At 47.4% G+C, this 17,269-nt stretch overlaps 1 protein-coding gene across 2 annotated transcripts in view; it reads left to right on the forward strand.

Moving 5' to 3' along the window:
• Nucleotides 1–8,232: 8,232 nt before the first annotated feature.
• The window catches only part of METAP1D (methionyl aminopeptidase type 1D, mitochondrial), an 82,418-nt gene continuing 73,381 nt past the window's right edge, over nucleotides 8,233–17,269 (forward strand). The window contains exon 1 of one of the 2 annotated variants that reach the window (XM_040971717.1): nucleotides 8,233–8,336. In XM_040971717.1, coding sequence (XP_040827651.1) covers nucleotides 8,297–8,336 — 40 coding nt within the window. In that variant the 5' untranslated portion in view covers nucleotides 8,233–8,296. The remainder of the gene's footprint in view (nucleotides 8,337–17,269) is intronic. The other variant, XM_040971718.1, reaches the window with a different exon arrangement.

The raw sequence follows: 17,269 nt of genomic DNA on the forward strand, positions 1-17,269 counted from the left end.
GCAGGTGATGGCCGAAGGAGTTTGGTTCCTATCACTCGTGTGGGAGACCCCAGTTGAGCTCCTGGATCCTCGCCTCACCTAGACATTTGGGGGAGTGAAGCAGCAGACAGATCTGTCTCTGACTCTCTGCTCCCTTTCAAAGGAACGGGAAAAATGCTTCCAGAGGGAAAAGTACAGGTGACTTGGGAGAGAAACAGGAATTCAGCATTTGACTTATCAGCCATTTACATGCTGAAAGACAATGGAATGTTACCTGCTGGGAAATTATTTTGAATCTAGAACACACTGCCCAAACTCTCCATCAGCATGGGAGCAAGATCAAGGTGGTTTTAGAAATCTAAGAAACCAGGGCCGGGTGGCTTGGCGTAGTGGCTAAAGTCTTCACCTTGAACATGCTGGGATCCCATATAGGCTCCAAGGACAGCCTAATGTTTTGGGACCCTGCACCTGTGTGGGAGACCCAGAAGAGCTCCTGGCTCCTGGCTTCGGATCAGTGCAGCACCGGCCGTTGCGCTCACTTGGGGAGTGAATCATCGGACAGAAGTTCTTCCTCTCTGTCTCTCCCCTTCTCTCTCTCTATATATATATCTGACTTTCAAGTAAAAATAAAATAAATCTTAAAAAAAAAAAAAGAAATCTGAGAAACCAGAAAACTTAGCTCACAGTTTTTGAGAAAGTTTCCTGTAAATTTGTTTCAGCAACAGAAAGGTGAAATCAGCTGGCATGTAGATGGAGTGGACAAAAAACAGACTAACATAATGACAAATCTCAGAATGGCAACTGAATAATATGTCTATGAAAACAATCGGAGCCCGCAGCCGATCCACCCACCATCTACCGTGCTTGACCGAAGTCTGGACACTGGTTCCTGCCCGAACTGCTCCCCCTGCCATGCGGCTTCCTGCCAGGGGCCCAGGAAGGCAGTGTGGGTGGCCCGCACTTGTGCCCCCACCACCTTCATGGAAACCTGGCAGAAGCTTCTGGCTCCTGGCTTCCGTCTGGCCTAGTCCTGCCTTGGCAGTCATTTTTGGGAATGAACCAGCAGATGGAAGATCTCTGTCTCTCTTCTGTAACTCTGACTTTCAAATAAGTAAATATTTAGAAGAAGATCACAGAAGTAGAATAGGAAATTAAAAGTCTAGAATAGGTGGTCCGTGTCCAGCGACAGAATGCAGCTGACACGGCTTTGAGCAGGACAAAGGGGCTGAGTCAGGGAGAAGACTGGAAATGGTAGGATGGGAGACTTCTCATTGTAAATTTTGTTATATGAATCTCAGAAAATAGGTGTGTATTATTATGATTAAAACTTTTGGGAGACTGGCACTGTGGTACAGTGAACAAAGCTGCTATCTAATGATGCCAGCATCCCATAGGGGTACTGGTTTGAGTCCCTGATGCTCCACTTATGGTCCACTTCCCTGTTCATTTGCCTGGGAAATAAATCTTCCAAAAAAAAAAAAAGAACTTTTTTTGTTTACTATTATCAAACTCATTTGCCAACAAATGTTCCATTAAATTATGATATAAGATTGTAAACCATGAACATTCTAAATTCAGAAAACAGGGAAGGGGAAGGTATAGTGGCATAGCACATTAAACTACACTGTTTTTCAATTTCTTTTAAAAATATCAAAAGTAGAGGTCTCCTTGAAGGAGACAAGTGGCACCTCTAAAGGGTTTTTTAAAAATTCCTTTGAAAGGCAGAGATCGTTTAGCTTTTCAGTTTCCACATGCCAACATCAGCCAAGGCGGGGCCCAGCCAAAGCCAGAAACTTGCAACTCAGTCCTGGTCTCCCACACGTGGGTGGCAGGGACCCAAGCAGTCGCACCATCAGCTGCCATCACCTGTCATCACCTGTCATCACCTGCCCATCACCTGCCCATCACCTGCTGCCATCACCTGCTGCCTCCCAGGATGTGCATTAGCAGGGAGCTGGAACCAGCAACAGAGTTGGGATTCAAACCCAAGGACTCGGCCACAGGATGTAAACATCCTGAGGATTCAGGTTTTTTTTTTTTTTTCAAGATTTATTTATTTTTACTGAAAAGGTAGACATGCAGAGAGGAAAATCTTCTGTCTGTTGACTCACTCCCCAAGTGACCACAACAGCTGGAACTGAGCCAATCCGAAGCCAGGAGCCAGAAACTTCTGTCTCTCCCACACAGGTGCAGGGTCCCAAGGCTTTGGGCCGTCCTCGACTACTTTCCCAGGCCACAAGCAGGGAGCTGGATGGGAAGTGGGGCCACCAGGATTAGAGTCGGCACCCATATGGGATCCTAGCTCATTCAAAGCAAGGACTATCACACTGGGCCCAAGCATTTAGTTTAATATGCTGCCTTACAACATCCACCCCGACAAGTGGCACTTTCCAGTAGTGAGGCTGTGTCCTGTTTGCCTCCCACAAGCAAAGCACAATTCAAGCTTGACCACAGAAACCAACACAACCATGTCTTTGGAAACTGATGTCAATAGGGCCTCCTAGCTTCCTCTGCATCTTATGGGACAAAGGACAAAGGCGTGGGACACTTGGGACCAAATGCAAGGTATCTCCATCTCTCACACCCTGGTTCTGTAAGCCAACAGGCTCTGGCTGAGCAACCACTGCTCTGAGACAGGCCATTTTTCTGTGGGCTTTTTGCACAGAAATAAGAAAGCAATAAAACACAAACCCTCTCTTATTCTATATATGGTGAGTTATCGTGGATCAGGCATTGTAAGAAGTACTGCATAAATATTTTGTAAAAAGTGCTTGTTTTCAGCCTCTGGTATTAATATCAAATGTGCATGGGCTGTAAAGGGGCCGCATGCTCTCCCCTGTGCCCTGTTTCTTAAAATGAGAAGGGATTAGGTGATGCTTGAAGTTCGCAGTTCTTCCTCCACTTCCTCTCCCCTCTGTTTCAATGAAATATCAGCTGGAACATATGCTGGGTCAACTCTCCCTTCACCTGGGCAGCTCTTCACAGAGTTGCATGAATCACTCTGGCAGGTGAATCTGCAGCACGGAAGTCATCGTTAGGACGTGCTTGCCTGGCCGATTCTCAGCGTGCCCTTTTGTGCAGGCCGTGGGGGCCACCGCAGTGGGGCTTGTTTGCTGCCTGTGCCCAGAGCAGCTGCTGCTTTTCTTCCTTTATCCTTCATCCAGCAAAAAGAGCACACGGCGATTGGTGGTGCAGGCTTCCCAGGAGCAAACTGCGCTGCTCACAGGTTATTCTCTGGGCTAAAGTGCACCGGGGGAGTATGGAGGCGCGTGGCTCAATGGGAAGAGGGGCTGGGGAAGCATCTGCCCTTTTGTTTGTTTCAACAGTTTCCGTGTTGACTATACAACTTGTTAAGTGAGAAGCAGAAGAAGTTAAGAAATGCACTACAGGAGTTTCTCTGCCAGTCTGGAGGGAGAGGTGAAGAAAGGCAGGGGGAGGGACAGACAGCTAGTTTTCTTCTTTTATTATTAAACACCTTCTTATTTCATAATCTCCACTTCGGAGACTGCTACTGCCGTCTAAGTGGTGTGACTGTGGATTGATTAGAGAATACTGTTTCATGCTCACAGGCAGAAGGCATCAAAACCATACAAATGTTTAACCTCTGATAATATCAACCAAACTACTCTCCACATACAGTGGCTGCAGACAATCCTACAGGCTCATGCATCTTTTAAATTTATTTTTTTATAGGAAAGGCAGATACACAGAGAGAAAGATCTTCCATCCACTGGTTCACACCCCAAGGGGCCACAACGGCTGGAGCTGAGCCAATCTGAAGCCAGAAGCCAGGAACTTCTTCCAGGTCTCTCACATGGGTGCAAGGTCTTAAGGCTTTGGACCATCTTCTATTACTTTCCCAGGCCACAAGCAGGGAGCTGGATGGGAAGTGGGGCTGCTGGGACATGAACCAGCATCCATATGGGATCCTGGTGCGTGTAAGGCGAGGACTTTAGCTGCTAGGCCTCTGTATCGGGCCCAGGACCATGCATTTTTAACCAAACGCACTAAGGACTCATAGCAGAAAGAACCAAACAGCTAGCAAAAGAATCAGCAAAGGGAGTAGCACAGACATAGTATTTAAGATGCTGTTAGAGAGAATCTTCTACCTGCTGGTTCACCTGCCAAATGCCCACAGCAGCCATGGCTGAGCCAGGTGGAAGCCAGGAGCCAGGAACTCCCCTCTGCATCTGCCCTGTGGGTAGCATGCAGTGAGACCTCATCTGCCTCCCAGGATGATGCCACGACTCAAACTGGCATTTCCATCTGGGATACACGTGTCGCAAGTAGTCACTTCACCTGCTGCATATAGCAACACCCACCCATTCTAGTCTCCCACCCATTCTAGTCTCCCTTTATGGACAATCTTGTGAACATGTCAGTCTCAGCTCTCTAATTCTGTTTCACAAGAACAAAGACACTGTCATCTCCCCCTGAAATCTACAGAGTAGGCACTCACATCCTCCTGTGTATTGATCGACTGATGGATCGCTGAATTCCCTTGAGAACTTGTCTCCTGCCTTCTCTAGCACAAACGGCATTCTCCATTCTCCACAGTGTACAGGCAGGTGCTACTTTCCCAGGAATTGCCATGTGGGGAAAAGGTACATTCCCAATGGGCCACACCTTTATCAAGATTCCAGGAAGCAAACGTGTTTCGGAGGCCCAGGTCCAGGCTCTCATGTCTGCACAGTTCTGAAGCACATAGTGGGGTGAAAAAGACACAACAGTGTGACTGGTCTGGGACCACCTGCGTGCTCCTCCCTGCATCCTTGCCTTCCCTTCTCTCCCTCAACCCCTGCTATTCCGCTGTGGTTACTGCGCCCGCAGTGGATAGATTCCCTGGTATACACAAGTTGTATCCCATACCAGACATATCCCACACTGTCTCAGAAGGCGGTTCAACCAGCTTGAAGATAGGGGCTGGCCAGATTGGGGTAGACATGCACAACTCCTTGGGGACAATGTTCTGCTATGTGACAATGTTACCCCGTCTGGCCACTTCTACTCCCCCTTTCTGGAGAGAACGCTCAGGAGGGGACAGCAGGTGACTCCTGGGGCCCACCTGAGTCGTGCTCATCAGTAAGGGGCTGGAGACCTCAGGAACCTTCAGAATGTCCATGGAGGAAGGGCTCAGGGAGGGCCATCTCATTAGAAGGCAAGAGAGATTTCAAATTGCATTTATACAGAATTGGATGACTGAGAAACATGCTATCAAAGTGGAAGGGCAAGGGGTCCATAGCACAAAAGACCCCCTCCTTGCATTCTGACCCCTGCCTGGTACCACCAGAAGTCAGGGTTCAAGCAGTAGAGACAAACCATTTGATTTCTCCCAATCACCTCACATACGGCATTACTTTTCAATATGAAACACAGAGTATTTACACATTTTCTCCAAGCATAATCCTAGATTACTCAGTAACATGTCCCTGATTGTCTCAAATGACTGGCATAGGAAACATGACATCCTGCCAGCAAGTTGGCCACGAGAGTGCCCTAGAAACTATTTCCCTGAACATATAATCATTCAAAGCTGGAGCCCAGCTTCAGAAGGCTCCAATCAGCTCCTGAGACAGCTTTCTCTGCTGTACGTGCACATTATGCTTATGCAGACCCCTACTTGCTGGAAAGAATGTTCATTTGGACTTAAAATACATAAATAAATAAAAGCATTTCCTCACACTAAAACAGGACAAATTAGAGGGCAGGATTGGAAATTAGCTTCTCAAGCCACAGAGTAAAATGTGGAGGACCAAAATCAAATCAGAGGCCTCTCTGTTCTGACTGCGAGGACAAAACTGAGAGCAGGGTCAGGGACAGAGAAGGCACCTGGGGTCAGACGACAGATCCACTGAGCAGTACATACCCCAGCCACCAGTTCCTTGCACCATGCCATCCAGCCTGCTTGAGCCCTCTGTATGTATGTATGTATGTATGTATGTATTCGTGGGCCTGGCACAGTAGCCCGGTGGCTAAAGTCCTAGCCTTGCATGTGCCTAAATCCCATATCAGCACTGGTTCATGTCCCAGCAGCCCCACTTCCCATCCAGCTCCCTGCTTGTGGCCTGGGAAAGCAGTTGAGGACGGCCCAAAGTCTTGGGACCCTGCACCCATGTAGGGAGGCCCAGAAGAGGCTCCTGGCTTCTGGTTTCAGATTGGCTCAGCTCCAGCTGTTGTGGCCCCTTAGGGTGTGAACCAGTGGATGGAAGATCTTTCTCTCTGTCTCTCCTCTCTGTAAATCTTACTTTCTAATAAAAATAAATAAATCTTTAAAAAAGAAAGAGTTTGGCATTGTGGCATGGCAGATAAAGCTCTGACCTGTGACTGTGGCATCCTCTATGGGTGCTAGTGCATGTCCTGCTGTTCCAGCCAATCCAGTGTCCTGCCAGTGGTCTGGGAAAGCATCAGAAGATGGCTCAAGTGTTTGGGCCTCTGCTACCCATGTGGAAGACCTAGGTGAAGCTCCTGACTCCTGGCTTCAGTCTGGCCCAAACTTGGCCATTGTGGCCATGTAGGGAGTGAACACAGTGGATGGAAACTTTTTCTCTCTCCATTTCCTTCTCTCTCTCTGTAACTCTTTCAAATGAACCAATCAATGAGAAGATACCTATTCCCTGCTTCTAGTTCATCTAAACCCAGAAGGATATGATGTGAGAGAAGACCAGACAAAGATCATTGGATGAATTATCACCCATGCAAATTCCACTTTGGTCACTTCAAGCTCACTCCAGAGAGATCCACTCTCTGAGCTGCACTTGTTGGAGAGTTCTTCAGTGGACCGCACTCCACCGCTGCCACGTGGGCCCTCACAGCATTTCCTTTCCCTCCTAATTGCATGGAACACATCATGCATTTGTTTACCAACGGTGGGCCATGCTGGACCACACGCACGTGCGTTCCATTCAGATGTATTTATATTAAGTGCAAAAAGCAGGTAATAGCACCAAGTACATGATTCCATCTAAAACGTTTACACCTATTTGCTCGTTTAACTCAAAGGTCTTGGGGCCCATAGAGTATTTTAGGTGGTATAGAGTATATTAGGCCGCTGCCTGAAATGCTGGTATTTCATGTGCACGCTGGTTTGATTTCCACATGTTCCAATCCAGCTTTTTACTGATGGCCTGGGAAAGCGTTAGAGGAAAGCCCAAGTGAGAAAGCCACCGCACCCACGTGGGAGATCAGGATGAAGCTCCTATCTTTTGCCTGGCCCAGTCCCGCCACTGCAGCCATGGAGGGGTGAACCAGTAGATGGAAGATCGCTCTCCTTCAGTAACTCTGCCTATTAAATAATAATAATGATGATGATGATAATAAGGGCAAAGTTCTGGAGCTTTGTACTTTTACTGTTTCATTTCTGAATTATCCAGATGTTTCCCTGAGTACATAAACTAAATTCTTTAAAAATTAACTAGAAGCCCTCATAGCGCTTCACCAAGAATCTTTATCCACGTTCAGCATACTGAACATCTGGAAAGTCTTCTCAGTGTGATGCTTCCATGAAGGGTCCCTGCACCTCCTGTGGAGATGAGGGTCTGCGCCCAGCCCACAGGTTACCCAGACAGCACTAGTGTGGGCCAGGATGATAGTCTACCCCAGCACAGCTAAGAGGCAGGGCAGATCTGATTTAAAAAATAAAAATTCAGCACCGTGGGCAAGGGGAACACAGCAGCTCCTCTGGCTTCACTCCTGATCAGGCTTCTGCAGGCTTCTTCTTTTGGTAGGTGTCTTCTTTTTTATATTTAGAGGCCAGCTATAAGGGAGGGGTCCTTGAAGACCAGGCCCCTGAACTGGTCCGCCAGGGAAACTAAAATACACCATGCTGAAGGAATCCTGCCGGGTCTCCTAGTCTCTGCTGAGTAATGCAGATGCTGGGACAGGAAAGGAAAAGTGGTGTGTTGGTTTCAAATTTAAACTCTGAAGTAAATCCTGGGAATCACTTGGCAACAGAGTGGCAGACGGCGCAAAGTGCTATGTGGAACACCGGACTGTGGTTTATTATTATTATTTTTTTTTTCTGCCTAACTTCGCGTTCCCATGCACCAAAACGTTGATGCTGATAAATATTGGGATGCCGCGCTTACCTGACCGGCTTCCTTCATCCCACCTGGGCACGGGGGCTCAGCGTGAGCCCGCCTCTCGTGGCTGGAGCCGGCCCGGCCGCCCGTGGGCTCCGCGCTGGCCTCGGGGTCCCGCAGACGGCGGCCGCGCGCACGCGCGCTCCCCTCAGGCTCCTGGCCCCGGTCTCCCGCGGGGCTGAGACCGGCCGGGGGCGGGGCGGCGGGCGAGCGCTCACGGGCACGTGACCGGCCCGAACATGGCGGCGCCCAGCGGCGTCCACCTGCTCGTCCGCAGAGGTAAGCGCCTGAAGGGCGGCCTCGGCGGGCTGCTCTCGCTCGCCGCGCTCGGGGTTCAAAGGGTTCCACGCCGGTGCTCAGGCTTCTCGGCGCGCGCGAACGCACTGTTAGCCCCCCGGGCACACCGAGTGACACTTTTGCACGCCCCGATACGTTCCCAAGCAGCAGGAACATACACACACACACACACTGCTTTGACGTTCTCCGCAGTGGACCAACGTCTCCGCGTGGCAGCAACCTACGGGTTCTAGTCTGAAGTTTTCTTTCCCCAGTCGGTTATAACACTACTGTAACAAGCATGTGTTTCAGGCTCTCAGCTTTTTGCCTAAAATACCAGCTTGGTCTGTCAGATATATTTTTCTTTGAACTCGGTTACGGAAAAGAAATTCCAGCGCCGAGCAGTGACTCCTCTGGTAACTCCGAAATCACTCGGACATGCAAATTCCTTCTCTTGACCTATTGTGTTGGCATCTCTTTGGGAAAACTTGGAAAATGTGCTTGTTGCATTTGCACTAGGTTGTCAATCTTTGTTGGAAAGAAGTAGGAAATTGTTTCAAGGATGAGAAAGAGAAAAACATTCTGCAAAGTTAATTGGGTTTAAGGCATTTAGTTCAGTGTTTTTAGTGCAATAGCTACCAAAGTTTATGTACCTTTTCTGAATGAGATACTGTGTTTCCCACCTCCTATATGCTAGCTACCATTTAAACTGAGTTAGGAATTCTTTCCTCGGCTGATGGGAGTAAAGCTAGAGAGGTTTTAACTAGGATTCACCTCACACAGATGGTAACAGGCAGAATGTGTGACTTCTTAAGGCATCATTCCTCTGAACTGCATGGTCTGGTCTCCTAGAAACCAGAGGGTAAAATGGGTGAAATGCCGCAGCACCAGTATGATGACTGAATAAGGCCTATTCAGGTAGAGGAAGGGGTTTGATACAGGAAGAAGGTTGGTAGATACATAGACTTCAGTGGTAGATGAATAAGGAGCCGCAGGAAGATCTGAGGTGAAGGATGTGTAAAAGGAAGGTGAAGGAAGAGTGTTTTGCATTCGGTGCGAGGCAGACCGGTGGTAGACATGAGAGTTCAGTCTTGTAAAGAGAGCCCATTGATGGATATTCCTTAAGATCTGGGCTTCAGGCCAAACTCTATTTGCTATTTTAGTTACCTTTTTCTTTTCTCTTTTGACAAGACATAATGGCATTTTGATCTTGTTTTTGTGTGCTGCAGGTAATAGAAGGTTTTGTGGAGATAAACAGAGTAGAGGAGGAGCAAGTAAATAATAAATTGCCCTAAGTTGTGTGTGTGTGTGTGTAAATCTTTTTGCAGGTCACTAAGGTAACAGTCATTCCTTCTGGTCTCCCTTGTTCTGTTCCTTTCTCCCTTGTTTCAGGTTTTCCAGCCAGTGTTTACTGGCTTGATTTTTTAATCATGAAACTTTAAATATACTTGTATTTACAAGAAAGGCAACAATAGCAAAGTGAACAGCTGTATAGCCACCACCCAGATTCAACACTTTCCAAGGATTCATCGTATCTGTTTCATCTCTCCTTTTTCCTTTTGCTAAAGCAGTTTTAAAAATAAACTTGTTTCTTTATTTGGAAGAATGATGGGAAGGTTTTGCATATACTGATTACTGATTCATTCTCCAAATTGTACAAGGTAGTTGGGACTTGGATGGGCCAAAACTAAGAGTCAGGAGCCCCAACATAGTGTCCCATGTGGAAGACAGGGGCCTGGGCGCTTAAGTCATTGTTTGTTTTTTTCTCAGATGCATTAACAGGAAGCTGAGTGGGAAGCAGGGAAGTTGGGGTTTGAACAGGCACTTCAATAAGGGATGCTGCTATCACAGCTGGTAGCTTAATCCGCTATACCACACAAATTGTAATTTGTACCATCTTGGGAAAAGCTACTGTAGGGAAGGCAGATCAGCAGCCAAGAGGGGACTGTTTTAATTAGAAGAAAGGAAAAAATATGCTGAGGAAAGCATTTTAGGGTAAGGGAAAAGGTAATTTTCTGGAATTTTCTTTTTTTTAAAGATTTTATTTTTATTATTTTTTCATTGGAAAGGCAGATATACAGAGAGGAGAGACAGAGAGGAAGATCTTCCGTCCGATGATTCACTCCCCAAGTGAGTGCAACGGGCCGATGCTATGCCGATCCGAAGCCAGGAGCCTCTTCCGGGTCTCCCACGCGGGTGCAGGTTCCCAAAGCCTTGGGCCGTCCTCGACTGCTTTCCCAGGCCACAGGCAGGGAGCTGGAAGGGAAGCTGGGCTGCCCGGACTAGAACTGTCGCCCATATGGGATCCCGGGCGTGCAAGGCGAGGACCTTTAACCACTTGCGCCACCGCGCCGGGCCCTATTTTCTGGAATTTTCATAGCTAGGTTTGAATTGCAGACAGGTCTTTCCTCTCATCCACTCCCCAACCCACAGGGTTGAAAATGAAAGAGAGGGCCCGATGTGATGATGGTCCAAGTGGCTAAATCTTCATGTTGCATGCACCAGGATCCTATATGGGTGCCAGTTTGTATCCTGGCTGCTCCACTTCCCATCCAGCTCCCTGCCTGTGGCCTGAGAAGGCAGTAGAGAATGATCCAAAAGCCTTGGGTCCTTGCACCTACATGGGAGACCCATAAGAAGCTCCTGGCTTCTGACTTCAGACTGACTTAGCTCTGGCTATTGTGATCACTTGGGGAGTGCATCAGCGGACAGAAGATCTTTTTCTCTGTCTCTTCTTCTCTGTATACCTGCCTTTCCAATATAAATAAATTAATATTTTCAAAAAAAAAAAGAAAAATAAATGAAGGACAAGGGCCAACATTGTGGCACAATAGGTTAAACCTCCTCCTGTGGTTCTGGCAACCCTTCTGGGCACTGGTTTGAGTTCTAGCTGTTCCACTTCCCATCCAGCTCCCTGCTAATGAGCCTGTGAAAGCAGAATAAGCTGGCCCTAGTGCCTGGGCCCCTGCACCCACGTGGGAGGCCTGGAAGAAGCTCCTGGCTTGAGGTCAGCCCCACTCTGGTGGTATGGGGAGTGAGCCTGTGAATGGAAGATCTCTCACTCTCTTCCTCTCTCTGTGTCTGTCACTCTGACCTAAAAAAAAAAAAAAAGAGAGAGAGAGAGAGAAAGAAAATGAGGATGAATTGGTGAATTGGTAAAAATTCTTTTCTATGTGTTCTTTCCCTTCTTTCCTCACTTAGATTGATGCATTCCAATTCAATACAACAATCTTTAGGTGTCAAGATCCATCACCAGCATTTATTATATCATTAGCATCTTACCTTAAACAGACCTCTGAAGACCCTCTGAAGAAGAGTGTGGGGCTTTTCCATGCTTTCTCAGCTCACGTGGCTTTAATTGCAGCATATCCATATCTAGTACTTAGTCCTCTCACTATCCATACTGCTAACTAGACTATGAATTCCTGATGAACAGGAACCATGGGTTCTTCTGCTGCTTTTCCTAGGCCATTAGGGAGCTGGATTGGAAGTGGAGCAGCCAGGATATAACACAAAATGCCTGTGTATTTAAAGTGTAAGAAAAGTATATCTGGGCCCGGCGCGGTGGCGCAAGTGGTTAAAGGTCCTCGCCTTGCACGCCCGGGATCCCATATGGGCGCCGGTTCTAATCCCGGCAGCCCCGCTTCCCTTCCAGCTCCCTGCCTGTGGCCTGGGAGAGCAGTCGAGGACAGCCCAAAGCTTTGGGAACCTGCACCCGCGTGGGAGACCCGGAAGAGGCTCCTGGCTTTGGATCGGCATAGTATCGGCCCGTTGCGCTCACTTGGGGAGTGAATCATCGGATGGAAGATCTTCCTCTCTGTCTCTCCTCTCTGTATATCTGCCTTTCCAATGAAAAAATAATAAAAATAAATCTTTAAAAAAAAAAAAAAACGAAATAAAAAAAAAAAAAAAGAAAAGTATATCTTTAAGATCCCCACAAAGAATGGTAGATGGATATATTCCTACTGCTGTACTTTAGTTGCTATTTAGTTATTTAATTATATATATTTTTAAAGATTTATTTTTTATTTTTATTACAAAGTCAGATATACAGAGAGGAGGAGAGACAGAGAGGAAGATCTTCCGTCTGATGGTTCAGTCCCCAAGTGAGCGCAATGGCTGATGCTATGCCGGTCCAAAGCCAGGAGCCTCTTCCGGATCTCCCACGCGGGTGCAGGGTCCCAAGGCTTTGGGCCATCCTCCACTGCTTTCCCAGGCCACAAGCAGGGAGCTAGATGGGAAGCGGGGCTACCGGGATTAGAACCGGCGCCCATATGGGATCCCGGGCGTGCAAGGCGAGGACCTTAACCACTGCGCCACCGTGCCGGGCCCTTAATTCTATTTTTAAAAATTAAAAAATATTTATTAAGTGCATTGTTAAGTTCTGACCCTAATGGCTATAGATTCTTCCATGGAGAAATTGCTTACATAGCCATCTTTTTTTTTTTTTTTCCTCAAAAATGTAACACCTGGGTTGGGGATATCATTCTATATCATGACATTTTTTGTTAAAAAATGTTCATTTATGATTTGGAAGGCAAAGAGACAGAGAGCTCTTCCATCAGCTTACTCAGTCCATAAATGGACTGAGTAAATAACCAGGGCTGCCTAACCTGAAGCCAGCAGCCTAGAACTTCATTCCATTCTCTCACAGATGACAGAAACTCAAGTACTTGGGCCATCATCTGGTCCTTAGTAGGAACACTAACTGGATTGTAAGTGGGACAGTTGAAACTTACACTGGAGCTCTGATATGGGATAATGGTATTGCAGGTGGCTGCTTAACCCACTGGACAACAATGCTGGCCTCTTACACATGAATTAAGTGTTTACCTTTTTTTTAAAAAGAGTTATTTATTTTTGAGCTGGTGCTGTTGCCTAGTGGCTAAAGTCCTTGCCTTGCATATGCTGGATCCCATGTGGCTGCTGGTTCTAATCCTGGTGACCTCGCTTCCCATCCAGCTCTCTGCTTGTGGCCTGGGAAAGCAGTCAAGGACGGCCCACTTGGGACCCTGCACCCAAGTGGGAAATCTGAAAGAGGCTTCTGGCTTCTGGCTTTGGCAGGTGAAGTCTAGAGGCAGAAAGATCTGAGGGCCTTCTTAGCCTTCTGGGGCCTCTGCTGGCTTCACAAGACAGGCCAGTCCACTGACAGCCACAGGAGAGGTTGAAGGTAGCTACTTTTGGCAAGAGAAGAGACCAGGTTTTAGAGTGGACATTTGCTACTATAGATAACATGCTGCTTGGGAGACCCACATTAAATATGAGATTACCTGGATTGCTCTGCTTCCAGTTCCAACTTCCTGCTCATGCATATCCTGGGATGCAGAGGAGACGCAGGTGGTTCAGACCTGCCACGCCTGTGGAGAGCCTGGATCGAGCTCCTGATCTCAGACTTTGACCCAGCCCAGCTCCAACCTTTGTGGGCATTCAGGAGCTGAACCAGCAGATGGCAGATCTCTGCCTCCGTCTCTCTGCCTTTCAAATGAAAATGGGAATTTTTAAAAAGAAGATGCAGGATTTGGGGACCATCTGAGTGGGACAGCTGGGGCATGCCCATGAGGGAATTTGGACAGACTCCATTCTCTTAGAGTTGGTGGAAGTGAAGGATGCGCATGCCAGGTAGCTTTTTCAAGGGGGAGAAGGGACAGAAAAATTAAGGAAACTCTTTGTCCCCAGTTGACTGCTATGCATTTGTGGAGATCAGAGATGAAATGATGAGATAGAGAACTGATAAATGGGAGGAAAAGATTGATAATGAATAAAGAGAAGGATTACCCAGCAGAGCTATGATCCAAGGGAAATCAGACATTAGTATCCCTGGTTTGTAGCTGCCCAGGTCATTGCTGTGTGATATTCTCACCCTGTGTGTAGAAAGGGATGCAGGTAGAGAATTGGCTTGAGTGGACTTTTTTTTTTTTAGATTTATTTATTTTTGAAAAGTCAGATATACAGAGAGGAGGAGAGACAGAGAGGAAGATCTTCCATCTACTGATTTACTCCCCAAATGGCCACATCGACCTGAGCTGAGCCGATCTGAAGCCATTCTGAAGCCAGGCACTTCCTCTAGGTCTCCCATGTGGGTGCAGGATTCCAAGGCTTTTAACCATCCTCAGCTGCTTTCCCAGGCCACAAGCAGGGAGCTGGATGGGAAGTGGGGCCTCTGGGATACAAACTGGCACCCAGATAGGATCTCAGTACATGCTAGGCAAGGACTTTAGCCACCGGGCTACTGTACTGGGCCCTGGGATTTTGGGGGTGGGTGGGTTGGGGGGATGATGTTTACACAGTTGATTAGGGTGGGAAGGGTTGAGGATCAGGGAAAAGCAGGTGAGACTACCATTTCCACACCTTTCTTATCTTATACATCTGGGGGTAGGGGGAGCAAGGAGAAAAACCACACCCAGCCTCGCAACTATCTCAGCACCCAGGAATTGGGAACAGCCACCCGATGTCATCCCAGGGTCCCCTGATGTGGAGCATGCCCTGAGGGTTCTGTTCAAGTGGTTTTGATAGTTCTGACATGCTATCAATCTTGCATATCCAAGGATGAAGAATTGATTGTAATTTCTAAAGAAATGCATTGGAAGGAGCAGAGGATAAGAGAGGCAGGGAAGGTGGCAACAAGGGGACAGAGCTAATAAATCCCAGAGTGTAACCTAGGCTGGAAGTGTCCCAGCGGAATGGGCCTTATGCCTCTATCCATCATTATTATCAAAAATAACTATCTGCAAGGCAGAAAAGATAAAAAAGAAAGAGTTTGGAGAAGAACTTGTGCAGAAATGAGAACTCCCAGCAAGGTTCAAGAATGGGTATGGAGGGAGCGAGTGGGAGAACTGAGGTGCTAAGGCTAGGGGCTGGAGTTTCATGGTGGGGTGGGAGTCACTTCTGAGCCGAAGCAATTTTTGGTATAACTAGAGAAAGAAGCCCCAAAGATATGTTAACAGACAGAAGGTATGTAATAGTGGTCTGGGAGCAAGAGGAAGAAAAGACCATTTGGGGCTGGAGTGGTCGGGGCATAAAAATGGGAGTTGGGCTAGGCCTTGAAAGGCAGTGAGCAGAGGTCCTGAGGAGAGCCTTCCAGAAAGCTAAGCCAGGACAGTGGTGGCAGAGCTGCGTGACTATAGGAAAAAGACAAGACAGGTTTAGAGGATTCTGGAATGGAGAGTTTGTCTAGGCTGGAGTTTGTGTGAGTGAAGCTTAGTAACACAGGTAGGGTCAGATTGTGAAGAACCTTGAAGACCACTTTGGGATTTATATTCTGGGCAGCAGGGACCCCTGAAGGCTTCTGACAGAGATGAGACAATGTCTCCATTTTAGTTTACTGCTGCTGTGTTTCAGATATAGTAGAGGGAAAACCCATTGTCCTCAGGAGATAGTGGCAGAAGCAAAGTGGGTCATGACTCTGTAGTGGAAAGGGAGAGACGGAAGCAAGAGCAAGGGTATGGCACAGTGTTCCTTTCCAGCTCCCTTCCAAAGGCCTGGGGAAAATGACAGGAGATCTCCAAGTGCTTGGGCTCCAGCACTCATGTGGGACACCAGGCAGAGGTTCCTGGCTCTGCTTGTACTTTGGCTTGGCTCAGCCCCAGCTGTTGTTGCCATCTGGGGGGCAAACCAGTGGGATGCAACTCTCTCCGTCTCTGTAAAATAACTGAAAGGGAGAAAGGGGATGGAGGATTGCTCGTCAGGGCATGGAGGCTTGTTGAGAGGGGGACCCGAGGAAGGAGAAGAATCATGAAAACTGAAAAGGAGGGGCTGGCAGGAACCCAGATTCTGGTCAGGAATGACCTGAGGAGGAAGTCCAGGGACCGCCAGGGTAGGAGGGCAGATCACAGTGTCATGGGCCCAACTGGAGCAATAGAAGGAAGCAGAGTAAGTGCTGGTTGGTGGTGGTTGTCAAGAACTGTGGAGGTTTTGTTGTCCCTTCTTTTTCTAATAACAACTTTCTCAAGTTGTAATTCGCAAACCATACAATTCACTTATTTAAAATGTATAATTCAGTGGTTTTTCGAATACTCACGGAGTCATGCAACCATCACCACAATCCCTTTTACATGTTTATCATCCTCAGAAAAAGCCTGTTACCTATTAACAGTCACTCCCCAAATCCTGCATGCCCTGCAGCCCCAGGCAACTGGTAATCTCCTGTCAGTATAGGTTTGCCAATTTGGGATATCTCATACAGATGCAGTTGTACAAGAGGTGGCCTTTTGTTGCTAGCCTCTCAAGATTAGCATGATGTTTTCAAGGCTCATTCGTACTATAGCATATATAAGTATTTTATTCCTACTTATTATTTAATAATATTTCATATATACATACAAACTGTGTATGCATATAAGATCAACTTTTGAATTCCTTGTACCAGTTGATAGATGTTTAAATTAGTTTTACTTTTTTTTAAAAAACTTTTTAACATTTATATGAAGGGTTGAGTCACAGAAGGAGGAGGATAGACTGAGAAAGTCAACCTGCCATCCTCTGGCACTCTCCCCAAGTGGTTGCAACTGCTAGAACTGAGCCAGGCTCAGAACAGCTGCTAGAACAGCTCCAGGATCCTGGAGCCTCTTCTGGATCTCCCACAGGGATGCAGGGTTCCAAGGACCTTGTCTGTCTTCTGCTTTCCAAGGAGCACTAGCAGGGAGCTGGTTTGGAAGTGGAACAGCCAGGACTTGATTCTGCACCCTAAGGGATCCAGGTGCTGCAAGCAGTAGCTTAACCCACTATGCCACAATATCAGCCCCAGCTTATTTCTACTTTTGAATCATGCCTCTGTGAACAACTGGGTTGAAGCTTTTGTTTGGGCCTCTGTTAGATTTTTGCAGTAAAGGCTTTGGCTATGTTATGGAACAGAGAGAAAAAGAACTGATAAGGAAGAAGGGGCACTGGAAATCCTAGAGACCCAGAAGCTGCTTGTGAAGAAAGTAGAGGACTCGGTG

This window comes from Ochotona curzoniae, unplaced genomic scaffold (assembly GCF_017591425.1).
Source record: "Ochotona curzoniae isolate NIBS_2020 unplaced genomic scaffold, NIBS_Ocur_1.0 contig_2210, whole genome shotgun sequence".
Taxonomy (NCBI): Eukaryota; Metazoa; Chordata; class Mammalia; order Lagomorpha; family Ochotonidae; genus Ochotona; species Ochotona curzoniae.